This window comes from Crotalus tigris, unplaced genomic scaffold, assembly GCF_016545835.1.
Source record: "Crotalus tigris isolate CLP2741 ecotype Arizona unplaced genomic scaffold, ASM1654583v1 scf7180000018445.1570621, whole genome shotgun sequence".
In the NCBI taxonomy this organism is placed as follows: Eukaryota; Metazoa; Chordata; class Lepidosauria; order Squamata; family Viperidae; genus Crotalus; species Crotalus tigris.
Window position 1 is genome coordinate 598,883 of NW_024097006.1, and position 15,646 is coordinate 614,528.

At 37.7% G+C, this 15,646-nt stretch overlaps 1 protein-coding gene across 11 annotated transcripts in view; it reads right to left on the minus strand.

Annotated features, from left to right (window-relative positions):
* LOC120312191 (collagen alpha-1(XI) chain-like) overlaps positions 1-15,646 on the minus strand; it is a 129,064-nt gene that overhangs the window by 39,070 nt on the left and 74,348 nt on the right. For all 11 annotated transcript variants that reach the window (XR_005557813.1, XR_005557814.1, XM_039352559.1 and 8 more), the window contains 10 exons: positions 15,034-15,078; positions 11,647-11,700; positions 9,632-9,676; positions 9,093-9,146; positions 8,745-8,789; positions 8,457-8,510; positions 6,415-6,459; positions 4,375-4,428; positions 365-472; positions 23-76 (listed from right to left, as the gene is read on the minus strand). Coding sequence is in view for 9 of the 11 variants with exons in the window: in XM_039352559.1 (XP_039208493.1) it covers positions 23-76; positions 365-472; positions 4,375-4,428; positions 6,415-6,459; positions 8,457-8,510; positions 8,745-8,789; positions 9,093-9,146; positions 9,632-9,676; positions 11,647-11,700; positions 15,034-15,078 (558 nt within the window). In the remaining 2 variants the exon portion in view is untranslated. The remainder of the gene's footprint in view (positions 1-22; positions 77-364; positions 473-4,374; positions 4,429-6,414; positions 6,460-8,456; positions 8,511-8,744; positions 8,790-9,092; positions 9,147-9,631; positions 9,677-11,646; positions 11,701-15,033; positions 15,079-15,646) is intronic.

Consider the following 15,646-nt stretch of genomic DNA (forward strand, 5'->3'; position numbering starts at 1 on the left):
TCAACTCTTCCCTCCGGCTTACCTTGGGTCCTTGGCGGCCAGGATAGCCTGGCAGCCCTGGCACCCCCAATTTGCCCTGTAGAAAAAAGGAGATGATCAGAGCCTACATCTGCCCAGGGATGAAATTAAACAATCTCTTGTGAGTGGAGAAAGAATTAAACAAATTCCTGTTGCAATTAATCAGTGGGACCACAACATAGTAATAGAGCAAAGGCCCTGGATACATAGCCTCTTGGTTTTTTCTTTCTTCTTTTATGATCAAGTGATAATGAGGAAGACCTCTGCTGATACTCTGAGAGCTGTTGAATGCCAGGGTGACCACTAAGGGGACAGACAAATGGCTTCTTATGTTCCAAAAGCTCACCTTCTCACCAGACAGGCCAGGATGACCTGGTTCCCCAGTAGGTCCCACCTGTCCTTTCAGCCCCTCAGGGCCATCCTCACCACGTATGCCCAGTGGGCCGGCATCACCCTGTTGAAAGAATTAAAATAATTGTGCCAATCATAGCTATAAAATTCTAGTTTCAAAACATGTTCTCAGTACTTCAGAGACACTCATGCATTGTGACTGCAGTCATTTCTGAGAATGATACAATGGAGTGTATACATAGGTATTGAAACTAATCTAAACTGCACTTTTGTCCTAAAGGGAGAAATGTATGATTTTATCCATCATTTCAGATGGGGGAGAGAGGGAAATGAATCCCAGGCTGACTGAGATTTTACTCCCTCTTCCTCTCTCCCTCTCTCTCTCTTTCTCTCTCTCTCCCTCTCCCCCCCCTCTCTCTGTTTTAGTGTGTGTACAGGGGTCTTAGAGAGAGAGAAATAGAGGTACTTTACAGCAAAGTTCTGCCAGTGCATGAACAAGGCTATATATAAAGAATTTAGTTACACAAAGCAGTTTGCAGGGAATGTCGATGAATGAGATTGCTGTGGATGACCCTTCACCTACCCATCATTTTTTCTTCTTTTATATATATATATAAACAATAAAACTAATACAAACTAAGAAAACTAAAAGGACAAAATGGGAAGGAAAGACAGTAAAGTAAGAAAACATAGAATATAGCAAAGACAAAGACAAATATATAAAGAAGCAACTTCCACCTTCATTCCAATGAGTATGAACAATTTTAGTAACTTATCACTATTTCTCTAAATACCAAAAAAAAAAAAAATAATCTCTTCTTCCCATATCCCATCTCATTTATAATAATATATCCTTACAGCCTCATTGTTCAATCCTGATCAGTAAAAGTCCATTCACGGTTACCAGAGATAACAACATATCTATTTTGATCAAAGAAACCTTTGATATTCCTGCCTTTTACTTTTAACAATATTAATATTTAATCCCTTAATTATATCCTCAGGTTTGATTTCTTGTCATTTTTTTCTTTGTCCCTTCTCACAAAATTTTTCAAAGCTTTAACAAGTCTCCTTTGTGAATTCAATATGGGAAAGTTATCCAAGTCATTCTTTTGGTTTGTTCTTTGTATACACCTCTTAAGTATTAAGACATCAACTGGTTGCATTTGTATATCCTGTGTAGCATCATTTTCCATATCGTTCTTGTAGCCTGTCATTTTTAAATCCACCTTCATATCAGTCTCACTCTTATCTGGTTAAATAGCTTCCTCTTCCACATAGTTTTTTAAACACAATCTATCTATAACTGGCAGAGACGCTTAAAATTATATTTTGGTCCATTGTTCACAGATATCCTCTAATATTAAAGTATTGATCCATGCTGTATTAGTCAAATTTAAGTGTTCTTCTCCTTTAATTGTACTATAATCTTCAGTTCACTCTGGTTCCCTTTAGTGCCCAACCTTCACAGTCCTATCCTATCATATTTTTAAAGAATTCGGAACAAAAGCATTTTCCTATGGGAAGGATTTTTATAATTAATTCTAAATTTTTATTTCTGATCCATCTGGATCCCAGTCCATTTATTACTTTACTGAATCAAAAGTTCTAATCGCCATTTTGCTTTTTACTGCAAATGAAAAAAAGTTTAAGATTCTTAAACTAGCATTTAAAACTTCTTTCACTAACAGTTAAAATTTGTCATTCTGAAGGTTCCTAATAGTTCCTCTTTAGTGTAAATAAGTTGCATCCAAAAGTGATTAAGAAATGAAGTTCACTGAAAAGATGTTGACACTCTAGAAAGAGTACAGAGAAGAGCAACAAAGATGATTAGGGGACTGGAGGCTAAAACATATAAGGAACGGTTGATGGAATTGGGTATGTCTTGTTTAATGAAGAGAAGGACGAGGGGGGACATATAGCAGTGTTCCAATATCTCAGGGGCTGCCACAAAGAAGAGGGAATCAAGCTATTCTCCAAAGCGCCTGAAGGCAGGACAAGAAGCAATGGATGGAAACTAATCAATGAGAGAAGCAACCTGGAACTAAGGAGAAACTTCCTGACACCAGTGGAACAACCTGCCTCCAGAAGCGGTGAATGGTCCAACACTGGAAGTTTTTAAGAAGAGACTGGACAGCCATTTGTCTGAAATGGTACAGGGTTTTCTGCCTGAGCAGGGGGTTGGACTAGATGACCTCCAAGGTCCCTTCCAACTCTATTATTATTGTTGTTGTGGTGGTTGTTATATCCATAAAGGCTATATTATGGCTATGAGCTTGATGAAATATTCTCTCAAGTCCCAGCTGCTCAACTCACAAGCCAACTGCAAATGCCTCAGTTCCTACAGTCTACTCACAAGAAGCACCTGTCCAGAGTACAGATGGATGATCTCACAATCTCTCCTGTTTCTGGAGAAATTGTGCTGGCCACCATCTGGCCATCTCTCTCTATGGGATGCCACCCCTGCTCCTTCAGAGACATCTGCTTTGCCACGAACCCACCCTGGAAGTCCCATCAATTTTTCTTCCCATGGTTATTTTCTCTCCTTATAATTGGTCTCTGAAACAACTCCAACTCAGAGGAAAGAAGACAGGTTCTGCTGGGGGTGAATGGTTAATTTGTGTAAGGCTAAGCTACACTCTTCAGCGGTCTCCTTCTATAAATGCTCCCCTCCCACTATTTACCAAATTTAAATTTGAAAAAAAAAACACAGTTGTGAAAGTAATGTAAAAAAACATTATTGAACTGGTAATTTTATTTGATGTCCATAACGGATCTAAAGATACAGTTCATTAAAAAAAAGTGAATGGAGATTCTGCAGATTGCTATAAAATGTAGGTAAGGTGACTGTGTGATCTTTGTTTTTCTGGAAATTTGGACCATGCCATATAAATCCAAGTCATTTCTTAGGACCTCCCTGACCTTCAGCAGCAGCAGATACCAATGCATGCCAGTAAAAACAATTTAGATATAATCTAGACACACTCCATGCCATCCACAGAGATCATAGTATCTAATGCCAGGATGGAGAATCCTTGCCTTGTATTACAAAAATTTTCTAAAAAGAAAAATTCCTTCTAGATTTCTAATATTGGGATGAAAGATTCTTCCTTGAACAATTATTTTTAATAGGTAGAGGCTTCATCTTTTCATGGGATTGAAATTTACATTGGTTTCTAATTTTAAAGAGGATTTTTTATAAAATAATATATCATTGGCATTTGTCACCAGAGAAATTGTATAGAATGCATAAAGCTACTTTGAATCTTTGTTGAAAATGGGAACATCATCAAAGGACATTTTATGCTGGATGTGTAAAAACAGTCAAAAAATGTTGCATAATATATTAATTCAGAAAATTTTAAAGATTAAAGTAACATTGAAATGAGAAGCTTTTCTTTGAGATTAATGGACAGGCAACTAGAAAAAAGTCATGGAAATTTTGTTTCACATATAACAAATGCAACGAGACTATTATATGCTCAAAAGTGAAAATATCCAACACTACCAACAACATAGGAAATGTTGATGAAGATAGTGGAACCTGCAGATATACCTAGATTAGCTTATTTGATTAGAGAAAAGGAAACATCTACATTTATGGCTGACTGGAAGCCCCTTACAGACTTTTTGCATGATACAGAAAAAATGATTTGTGGTTTTTGTGATTAGAAAATAACTAGGTGAGATTAAAAAGAGAATTTTTCTTTTTGTGAACATAGAGTAATGGATAATTTTATAATCATACTTGTATTTTTTGCAAAAGAGCTGGGAGGCTTCCATTTCTTTTTATCTTTTCTTTTTGTACTTTTGTCTTTTCCCTTTTCTTTTACTTTACACTGGTTTTTGTTGGTTTTATCTTCTATTTAAAATTGTGTAATAAAATCAACTATCAATGCTAACAGTAAAGAATGAATTTCTAAAGCTTCAGTGGTGGTTCATGTCTTCTTTTAAAAGGTTCCCGACATATTTCATACTGGGAATATTGGGAAGAATATTGCTCACCCGATCACCTTTGGGCCCCATATCACCTTTGAAGCCAGGGAATCCATCTTCACCCTAGGAACCCATGAAAGGTCAAAACATGAGAATAATAAAAATGTCCATCTTATTTTACTGCTGAAATATAAAGGAAGAATCATATGCTTTAATGGTGTGCAAAATTCATTTTACTTCAAATCTACATTTTTAATTTTTGCCCCCTCCTAAAAAAAAAGAACATAAATATTTCTAAAGACAAGAACAGTTGTCTAGTAAACTTGCTAGTTAAAATGTCTCTGCCTGAATCTGAGATTATATTGTCTTGTCAATCTGTCAGTTATACCTTACTGTCTGAATATAAGAATTTTAAACTATAAAGAAATAATTTGTTAGTCAGAACTTCAAAGATAATACTGAAAAGAAATCTTTCAAAACCAGATATCAACATACTGAATTATATTAGGAAAGGAGATTCTAAAATTTGGATGAATTTCAAATGTGGACAATATTTTGCTATAAAATATTATCCAGGTCATCTAGCTAGTCTAAAGAAAAGAAGAAATAGGGGAGACATGATAGCAATGTTCCAGTACTTGAGGGGCTGCCACAAAGAAGAGGAGGTCACATTATTCTCCAAAGCACCAGAGGGCAGGACAAGAAATAATGGTTGGAAATTGAACAAAGAGAGAAGCAACCTAGAATTGAGGAGAAACTTCCTGACAATGAGGACAATTAACCAGTGGAACAGCTTGACTTCAGAAATTGTGGGAGCTCCATCCCTGGAGGTTTTTAAGAAGAGGCTAGACAATCACCTGTCTGAGATGGTATAGGTTCTCCTGCTTGAGCAGGGAGCTGGACTAGAAGACCTCCAAGGTCCCTTCCAGCTCTATTCTATTCTATTCTATTCTATTCTATTCTATTCTATTCTATTCTATTCTATTCTATTCTATTCTATTCTATTCTATTCTATTCTATATCATCTCTGGCTGATAACCAGAATATTTTTCTGCTCCTTTGAGGGTATGTATGTATGTATGTATTTGAGGGTGAAGGTTTGTTTTCTGAGCTTGTGGGTTAGTTTCCAAATGTTTTGTTACCAGGCTAAGTACCACTGCCAACCAGTGAAATGTCACGATCTCAGATCCTTAATTTCTACCGACACCAACACCAAACAACACCGATTAGAGCAACACTATAATCATCGACCACACTACCATCCACCCCACTTGTGAGTTCATCGAAGCCTGGCACTCCACAAGCAATTCCACCAACAGATACATCGGCCTACAGCCAGCCTACAAACCCCTCAGAATCCAAATCAATCGCACAGCCAGCCAGAGACAACATTGACTCTCAACCACGCAAGCCCCTCTCAGCAGTTCACCTCCCAAATACCCTGATCTGATGTAACCACTCCATCACAAGACCCATCACAAGTCTCTCACTGATGACTCATACTTGAGCCATTACCTTCACTTGACACACCCAAACCTGAAGCCCTTATAAACAGAACACTGACACTAACATCCCCTAAGCGCCACTGAAGATGTTACCTAGCCTGGTAACAAAATGTTCAGAAACCAACCCACAAGCTTGGAGAATGAACATTCACCCTCATCCTACACCTGAGTTACAGATATTGGTCTGTATTGTATTGTATTGTTTCGTGTCGTGTCGTGTCGTGTTGTATCGTATCGTATCGTATCGTATCAAGATGTGTGGGTGAATTGATCCTAACAGAGTTACCGTATTGCCCAACTCTAAATTTTAATTTGTTGCAGTCTAGAAACTAACATAAAAATTCAAAAGAATTACTTTTTAAGGCTTTATACCCAAATGGAACCTCAATACTCAGATCAAGTGCATGCCACAATTTCTGCATTGGAAGAAGGCCAAAAGATGTAATACCTGTTCCACTTACTCCAGTTAAATGTTCATGATCTGTTCTAGAATAGCATGTTAACAACACAGAGAAAGCAGGAGCAGTGAAATGCTCTCTTAAATTTGATGAAATCTGTGGAACCCATTCTCTGATATTACCTTGTACTCTCCTCAGAGACATACCTTCTCACCTTTGCTGCCTTTGAGGCCCCTTATTCCAAAGGCCCCCTATGGAAAAGGAAAACAATGATATGGTACTTTTTTTAATAGAAACCAACTTTAAACATTTATTTTGACATAGAAGCCTTGATTTCAGGCAAGAAGCTACATGCTGTGAATGTCTACACACACAAAGGTAGGTCCAAGCGGTGACTATTAAATTCTGAAGCTTGACAGTCCAGTTCTTTGCTGTGAAGAAAAGCATTCAACTTTTAGGACAAGGCAAGCTTTGACTGCATGGCTGCAGCCATCATCTGACTTTTAGATCACCTCCTTTGGGTGTTCTTGCCTCTGCTTGGCTTCTACTGGAGGTTGCTCACTTAAGTCATCCATTAGCATAGGGTTGGATATCATACTACAACTCAAACCTCAGCTGGCTGAGCAATGCCATTGAGATTCTGTTTCAAGGCCTGGGGGTTGGGGAGGTCTAGATGGAGGAGAACAGGCTCAAACCAAACTTTAGCTAGACCAAATGTGTGGATTTTACCTGGATTGTGAGAGTATCCATCTTTGGTTCTGGATGGGATTGCACTAGCTCAAACAGGGTTTCTGCTCAGTTTAGGGGCCCTCCTAGACTCACGGATGGTATGTTAAGAGCATTCCAGAGATGCTTTTTTCAAAAGGCAACTGGACTTGGTTTTTCCCTGAAGACATTTTATTTCTCATTCAAGAAGCATTTTCAGTTCAAGCTTTTTGGATAAGAAGCAAAACATCTTCAAGGAAAAACAAAGTCCAGTTGCCTTTTGAAAAAAAGCACCTTTGGAACAACCATGATCTGGATGACTGACAATCACTATAGACATTTATGTTAAGAGCAGATAGCAACCCTGGCTTGGAGGGTTTTTGCATGAATTCATCTTGTGCAGTAATTATGCCCATTTATGAATTAGGAGACTCTACTCACAGTGATTTATACTTTGATCATCTCATGTATGGACTACTGTATTACTGTATATCTACATGCAGCTGCCCTTGAAAGCCACTCAAAAAATGCAAATGCATAAGTAGTTATGAGCACACCTCAGTGCATCCATGTAACATCACAAGTATAGTATTTGCAAGCTATGTTAGTTACCAGTAGTCTTCCAGGTACAATTCAAGATGCTGGTTGTTATCTACAAACTCCTTAGTGAAACAGAGTCTTTGGGACTGTCTTCAATTTTTTTTGCTCTCTGATAATATCTGACAAGAATGGCGCATGTGTTGGGGCTTTAGGTCCCATGGAGCTCCAAGTCCTCTCACTTAACTAGTATCCTCTAGAAGGACGCAGGAGACATCCTTTTTCTGTCACTATGCCTATGGAATACCATCCCCTTGAGATCCAGGTGGCCTGATCCTCCCTTCTTTTCAGATACTTTCCAAATACCGTATATTCTGGCATATAAGACGACTTCTGGAAGCGCTAAACTCGGTGCCAAAGACGGGGGTTGTCTTATACGCCGGGTCGCCTAATACGCCGGCATATACGGTACCCATTTTTCTTCCCCTGGGACAGAATTGGAAGATTTTGTACCCCATCTTGATTGTTTCTTTGTTTGACATAGCCTTTGGTGCAATGTATTTTACTATATTTTACTGTATTCTTGTAGTTGTTGTTATTTACTGTTTCTAATTTTGTACTCCACCCTGGCCAGGTCAACTAGATAGCTATGTATATTGATTTCATGGATATATAAATAATTAAAAATAGACTGGCAATAAAGGGAGGCTGGAGAGAGGGAGAGAGAGAGAGAGAGAGAAAGAGGAAAGAGAAGGAGAGAGAAAGAGGAAAGAGAAGGAGAGAGAAAGAAAGAAAGAGTGAGGGAGGGAAAGAAAGAGAGAGGAAAGAGAGGGGGAGAGAGAAAGAGGAAAGAGAGAGAGAGAGAGAGAGAGAGAGAGAGAGAGAGAAGAAAGAGAGAGGGGGGAGGGAGGGAGGGAGGGAGGGAGAGAGAGAGAGAGAGAGAGAGAGAAGAAATTTCAGTCCAAAGTTTATTTGTGAAAGATGATGAAAAATGGTATCTCTTTACCTTGACTCCTCGTGGACCTGGATAACCAACTGGCCCTGCTGCACCAGATGGACCCTGAAGGAGAAAGACATTTAAAACAGGTCTGTCAGGCAGCCTTCCTTCCCACCCTTGCTACAGTCTTAAAGTCCCTAAATCCACCTGTTTCTGAAGATTTGGATTTTTTTTTGCATCGGGAAGAAGATGAGAGACTGGAAAAAAACCTCTCTTTTCTAGACTATATATTTTAGATGCCTCTATAGCAAGCTTTAATTCTGCCTATCAGATGCAGGCTTTTTTCTTTCTTTTTACCTGAGCTCCTTTCTCTCCAGCTGGCCCTTCTCTTCCAGGGTGCCCCTGTAAAGCAATAGAAGAGACAGTCTTGTGAAGTAACTGTATTATGAATGCTTGCTTAAAGGTACTTCACCACAATGAAGCAGTTGCACAGGGAAAGTATATTGGGTCAATAGAAAAGGCACGGAGCTACATTTTCTTCTGGGCATAATGTAGCATTCCAAGTGTAGATCTCTATATGTTTACATCATTCGCCTCTTCCTCAGATATTAATGTATTGTCTATATATAGTAAAATATACAAAAATGGCCTGGTTTCATCTTTGAGTACCATGTTCATGAAGATTTTAATAATGTTGTCATTTACCGGAGGTCCATCCATTCCAGCCAATCCTGGTATTCCTGGTTTTCCTGGTGGACCCTGTGAAAAGAAAGTGCGGGGAGATGATCAGAAAGCTGGGTAGGACAATCTGATTTGTGACAATGGATTGCCTGATATAGTTCTATCTGTTCTCATATCTCCTGTCAAATACGTGACTAAAGATATGCTGACAGAGTAGGAGTGCAGATTGGGAGCCACTGGCAGACTTCTGAGGAATTTGTACCAGATTTAAGCTGGACTTTTTCTTCCAAACTACAGAAACAAAATCAGCAACAAAATGTAATCCTCTCCCGCCATATATTACACGGCTGAAATAAAGAAATCTTGGAGGATTATTAGGTGGAAGTGCTACAAAATCACATTGATCTTGGTGGTTAAAACAAATTTCTGTGCACAGCAGTCTTTTGCGTTAGATCCCAGTGGTAGAACTTTGATGCCCGCTGCTATAACTACCTTGAAAATTGAAATTTTCAGCCTAGTTCTAATTCTTCCACTCAGTTAGACACTCCCTAATTCCATCTCACCTTTTCTCCTGGAAGCCCAATGGGGCCCTGAGGACCGGGCAAACCCTAGGGAAGAAAAACCAACCAGAGTGGAGAAATGTAACAATTTACAAGAATTATCATCATCATCATCACCATCATCATTTCTCTGGATAAGGCATAGTTACTATTTTCAGAGCCCTGGGACTATCTTGGAAATGTCCTTTCAGTTCCAATATATCTATTTCCCTGAAAAGGTAAATTCTTAATGGCACACACACATACACCACCACATTTTGTGCATACATTTGCAGAGCATTGATTAGTTTCTTTCTCTGATGAAATAGTTTTCACTGCAGAGGCAATGTAATCACTTTGCTATAGCAATTTGGTTGTCTCAAATCAATTTATACTAGAAAAAAAGATAAAGTTACTTTCAGCCATCTTTTCTGGATTGCCTGCAGCATGTGCAGAAACTATCCAGAACTTTTTAGACAAAATATTATGGGCATGCTGAGTGAATTCAGTTGCCTACTTCTGGTGTGTGATGCAGATCTGGAGATTTGTACTATGCAAATTTTCACTAAATATTCTGAAGAACCTAAGTGATGCCTGCTACATAGCATTTACCACAGGAGACAAATTATTTGTCTCCTCTGATGAGTGCCGCAGAAAATATGCTGCTTGCCTTCTCTAAACCACGAACGAAAGTTTTTGGCAAGTGACCCAGAGTAAATCCTTTAGGACTGCCTGAAATTTCCTCAAACCTAGCCAATCCAGAAGTCCTTTTGCATATAGGCCATCCTCATTCAGTGCCATTCAAAGTTTTGATGGGATTGAATGAGGAGTCTTACAATGGTTCCTTACAGTTGTAACTGTCACAGTGCTTCCATAGCCACATCAGGTACTTGGCTTGCAGTTATGATGTTGCAGCATCCTGTGGTCAAATGAACAGCACTTGAGATCTTCATCACTGGCTTCTGACAAGCAAAATCACTGGGTACACTGCCAAGAAGTTGCAAAAGGCAACCAAGTGACACTGTGTTTAATAAACGTGGAATATGCCTAGTTATTGAACTGCTGTTGTTAAGTTGGTGCAGTCATGTAATGTCATGCTTTACGATCGTGTTGCTTAGTGATGGAATTGCTGGTCCCAGTTGTTAAATGCCATCATTAAGTGAAGACCATCTGTACACCAAGGACATTCCAAGCTAGACATTCCTATAGCATTTACTGAAGGTATCTAGCTCAGAAGCACTTCGTAGAAGAAGTAGATAGTACAAGAAAGCTCCTTAGCCATTTCTTTTAGTTTTTTGAAGAAGACTTCTTTTAGCGTTCTCCCATTGGATGAGTTCTGTAGATGGCAGAAATGGGTTCTGAAGGACAGCAAGAGAAGACAACATGGCTACTTCATTTGTTCTTAGATGCAAGTGAGCGATATTGCTTCTTTGGGCAATTTTGAGGGAGTGTTTCACTTCTATTATCAAGAAAGTGAAGCATATCTTCAAAGAACTGCACAGCACAAGCCTCTCTCTTAATGCTCATTTTTTTTAAAGTTTCCATGTTAAGGTTGATGATCAAACACAGAAATATGGTCTATTTTGATGATATAATTAAAATTAACTAGGTGCACTTTACCCTGCATTGATACAGATGAAACAAGTAACATGACTATTCAATGTGCTGATCTGCCTCCCTACCACAGTCGGATGAAGTTAGCACTTTAATATTTTCCGAACTGTTTTTATATTGTACCTGTCCTCACCCTATGAACCCAGTTGATAATAAACTTCACAGTCAAATTAGACACTTGTGGGAACTGTCCTCCTGGGGTTAATAATAGCCCACATGGAGATTGGAGAATATTAACAATATAATAATGATTGAAAAAAAAGGTTAACCCGCACATTTCACTAAAGTAACAAAAATCTTCATCATGCATATAATACTCTCCTCCCTGTTTTTTTTAACAGACTCGCCAGCAAATGACCTGCTCATGTTTATCCCCACCCTCTACATCCCAGCCTTCCACATGTACATGCAAAGAAAATACACACGTGAGATCCAGGGTTTCCTTGTTGCCCAGATGGGCCTGGTTTACCTGGAATGCCCTGAAGACAGAGAACCCTAAAGTCAGCCAATGTTCAGTGCATATACATACTTACATATGTCATAATGGAAGGGACAACAACAGCTGTGACACAATGAGTAAAATTACTAAGGTGGAGAGGGCAGAGACTTGAAGAATGAAACATCTGGAGAAGGTCAAGATCCAGTTTCTAAAGCTTTTGGGAAACCAATGCTCTGATGCTAGGGTATTGTGTCTTACTTCTTAATTCTTCATTGAGGACTAGGGTTTGTTTGCAGTACGTTTCTTAGGATTAAAAGTTTGGCTGAGAATCATGGTGTAAACATTTTATTGTAAGTAAGCAAACAAACCCTATGCGAATATAGACTGCACATATCTATTTGTTGTGGGAAACTATTGTTCATGATTCAGTATAGAAGAGTATAATTGAAAAAGCATTAACATTTTTCATTCTATCTCACTAATTGTTGGGCTTCACCATCAAGTTTAGAATGGGGAACTGGCAGCATTCCAAACTGCTGGCCAACTGCCCCTCCCATAAGGATATATTAGATATCCCCATCCCAGCCCCAGTTTAATCCATTGTTCAATTCAAATGTTCTTTGATTGGTTTTCCTAGCACACAAAATTTAGTCCTTTTTGAATCTGTTCTGGGTCCTAATAATAGAAAGATAGACATACTAACAGACTCTTGAGACCCTTTACATAATTTCTTCCCTGTATTTTGTTGCACTGAACAAATAAATATAAGAAACAAAACCAGATGTGCTTAGCACAGGCCTAAAGTTTAGAAATATATTGTTTTTAGGATATTTCAAAAACATGTATGCTTATTACAATCTACTGCATTTTTAATTTTTCTTTACCATATTTTTTTATTTCTACTTTCCTTTGGTTAAAATAAAAGGGAGTAAAAGATCAAATATTCTGGTCACATGGCAAATCCAGCAAAAGATTTAAATTGCTGAAGGAACAAATATAACTTCATCTTCAGAACAAATGACAGTACTTAAAAATGTCCTTCCTTCCAAGGACACTGAAGACAAAAGAGAAACCCAGATTTACAAAACTGGTTGCCTTGATTTTAAGTAGACCTTGTTTTGCATTGGAAAAGAATTGGATGATATGAGCAAAATATGGCTTTACAAAAATTCTATTTAATTGAAGACTATTTTATGCTAGTAATATTTGGAAACATATAATTTTCCAGATTAAAACATGGAGTATTTAAATTATATCTTTTTTTCTTCATAAATTAAACTGCCATGCTTATTTTTTTTTAAAAAAATCCACCCTATATACATATCACATTTCCACTGTTTATGAATATAGCCACTTCCCTCATATTTCTACAAGATGCACATATATACTGTAAAAGAAAATAGGATGAGCTGTATTCTTCAATTAAAGTAATTTATTTTAAAAAAAATAGCATTTCGATCAGGACAGTAACATTCTAGCCAGACTGGAACTCCATTTATGTTATATCTTGTCCCCTTTAAAATTAGTCTACTAAATCAAACTTCAATGGCTGGTGTGAAGATTGATATATTCTCAGGTTCTGCTCTAGAAGAATCTTCTCAGAAGATTCTTAGATTGAACTAGGCAACCTGTGACCTGTCGGGTCATTATTTCAGAGATATTTCTTTATGTAAACAGAAACAGAATGACCAAAGATAAAAAAAGCAGTGGGAGTAGGACCAACTTCCTATTTCCTATAGACCTGACCATGGCCGACTGCCTTCCAGTCTACTTGACCTCTGGAGGGCTAGGTCAGGACCACTTTACTTAACCTTTGGGGGTGATGTGGCAGCGTTGCCACCTCTAATTTGCCAATTTTCATTCCAACAGGAGCCAGGGGTCATGGGTTTTGGATGCATTCTGTATGCTGGCCCATTTGAGATGTCTTGGTTCAAATATGATTGCCTCTATGGTACGTGGCTTTGCCCTCCCCCCAGTTAAAGGTTATAGGCATGAGAGATTTAGTAGTATGTAGATTGGATCAATATAAAGTATTACAGCAGGAAATCAAAGTGGATACTAGTTTGTGTTTAATATTTATATACTGTGAATTCACTGATGATGTTACTTAGTTGGGTAATAAAACATCTGCAAGCAAACAGCTATGCTCAGAGAGCACCAAGGACTCCACAATTCAACTCTGACAACATATATTCTCTTATATTGTGAATACATCATCCTTGCTTGCTAGATAGGCTTAATTGCTCGTCCTATATTTTTGAGGAAATGTGCTCTTTATTAGTGTTTTAAAAGTTTTAGGCAGGCCTGATGGTAAATGAACCAAAGCAGAGAGTAGAAAGGGCTGATATCATCGCCCACCAGCCTCAGATTCAAATTTGGCAGACTACAAAAAAGGCATTTTGTTTCAAGAAATGGCTATTTCTGTAGAAATAAGCACACTCAATTGTTTTTGCTTATTTTTGCATTAAATTGTTCTTTTCTTTTTTCACTGTAGTATTACACCAAATTTAATGATTTTGTTTCTCTGTACAAGCTAAACAATTGTCTTCAATTTAGCCTTCATTCATAGTTGAGGCACTATTCAAATTTGCTTCTTTGAAGTCTTTATTTCATAGGTTTTCTGGATCAATAACTTTTTGACAAAAAAAAAAAAACACCTTGATTTGTAGAAAACCAACACCATCTTGTCATTTGCCTGGAGTACTGTCTTGTCTTGTATACTCTATTTTTTAAGAAAGCAGTATATATTTCCTGCATCACAGATATCTATAGTTTCAATCTTAAAGTTCAAAAGAGAATATTTGTTATTACATTTTACTTCAATTTTTATTTTTATTTTTTTATTTAAGTCCTATAACATTGGTTAATCTCCCATGGGCAGGTGGAAGAAAGGCTAAAACCTCTATTTTTTGTACTTTATATCTTTTAGATATCAGAAAGACAATACAGAATAAGAGAACCCTATATCTCTTATACACTAGGTCAGGGGTAGGCAACCTTGGCTCTTTTATGACTCGTGGACTTCCAGAATTCTGGGAGTTGAAGTCATAAAGGAGCCAAGGTTGCCTATCCCTGCACTAGGTTGAAGAGAAGGGTGTCAGATAATTCCCCCCCCCCCCAGAAGATAGATAGTGACAACAGGAAATACCAAAACTTTGACCTAAAACAGAGGCAAGATCTGAAGACACAAGATGGCAAGGATTGAGGTATGAGACCTTCAGCCTTCTAACCGCATGTACTCAGCCATTTCTGACCTTATAACTTAATAATGTTCAACTCCCTAAATCTCATTTGTTATTCATATCTCTCTGCTAAATGCAAACAACCCTTTTACCATATACAAGGAAAGTCCTCATTCCCTGTGCTTACCTACCATGTTGCCTTTAGGCCCAGGAGCACCATCAATACCAGTGATACCCTATGAGAGGTAAACAACAAGATCATGAAAATTAAAGGGAGATTTTTGTTCAGAATAATATAAAATGAAACTATTTTTCAAGTCCAAATTGGAAAACTAAAATTCTAACCCTAATTATTCTGTGTCTATTTTGGAAAATATGATGGGATAGATAGAAATGGATGACAAAGAACATTCATCTACTTTAGCAAATTCACTTCTGTGTCTCTTAGTCATTAATGTTTTCTATCTCCTAATCTAGTTCTGACTTTAGGAACATTTTTTCATAATTTTCTCTCTTCCATGCTTTACCTTAATGACACATGTTATGGCTCCACTGAGATTATATTTAAGGGCAAAACGTGCAAACTAAATAAACAGGTGATGTTGAACTTGGCAAATTGTGATTGATACTTATTCAGATATTTTTTTTTACAGCATGGTTAAAATGTTAAACATCTTAATATGAAAGAGAGGAAAATAAGGATGAGAAAGAGTCTGCCACATACTCTTAATATACTATTACTGAAAGATCAGACATGTAGGTTCACTTCTTGGATTAAATTAAATGTGTGCACTTGGCATTAGC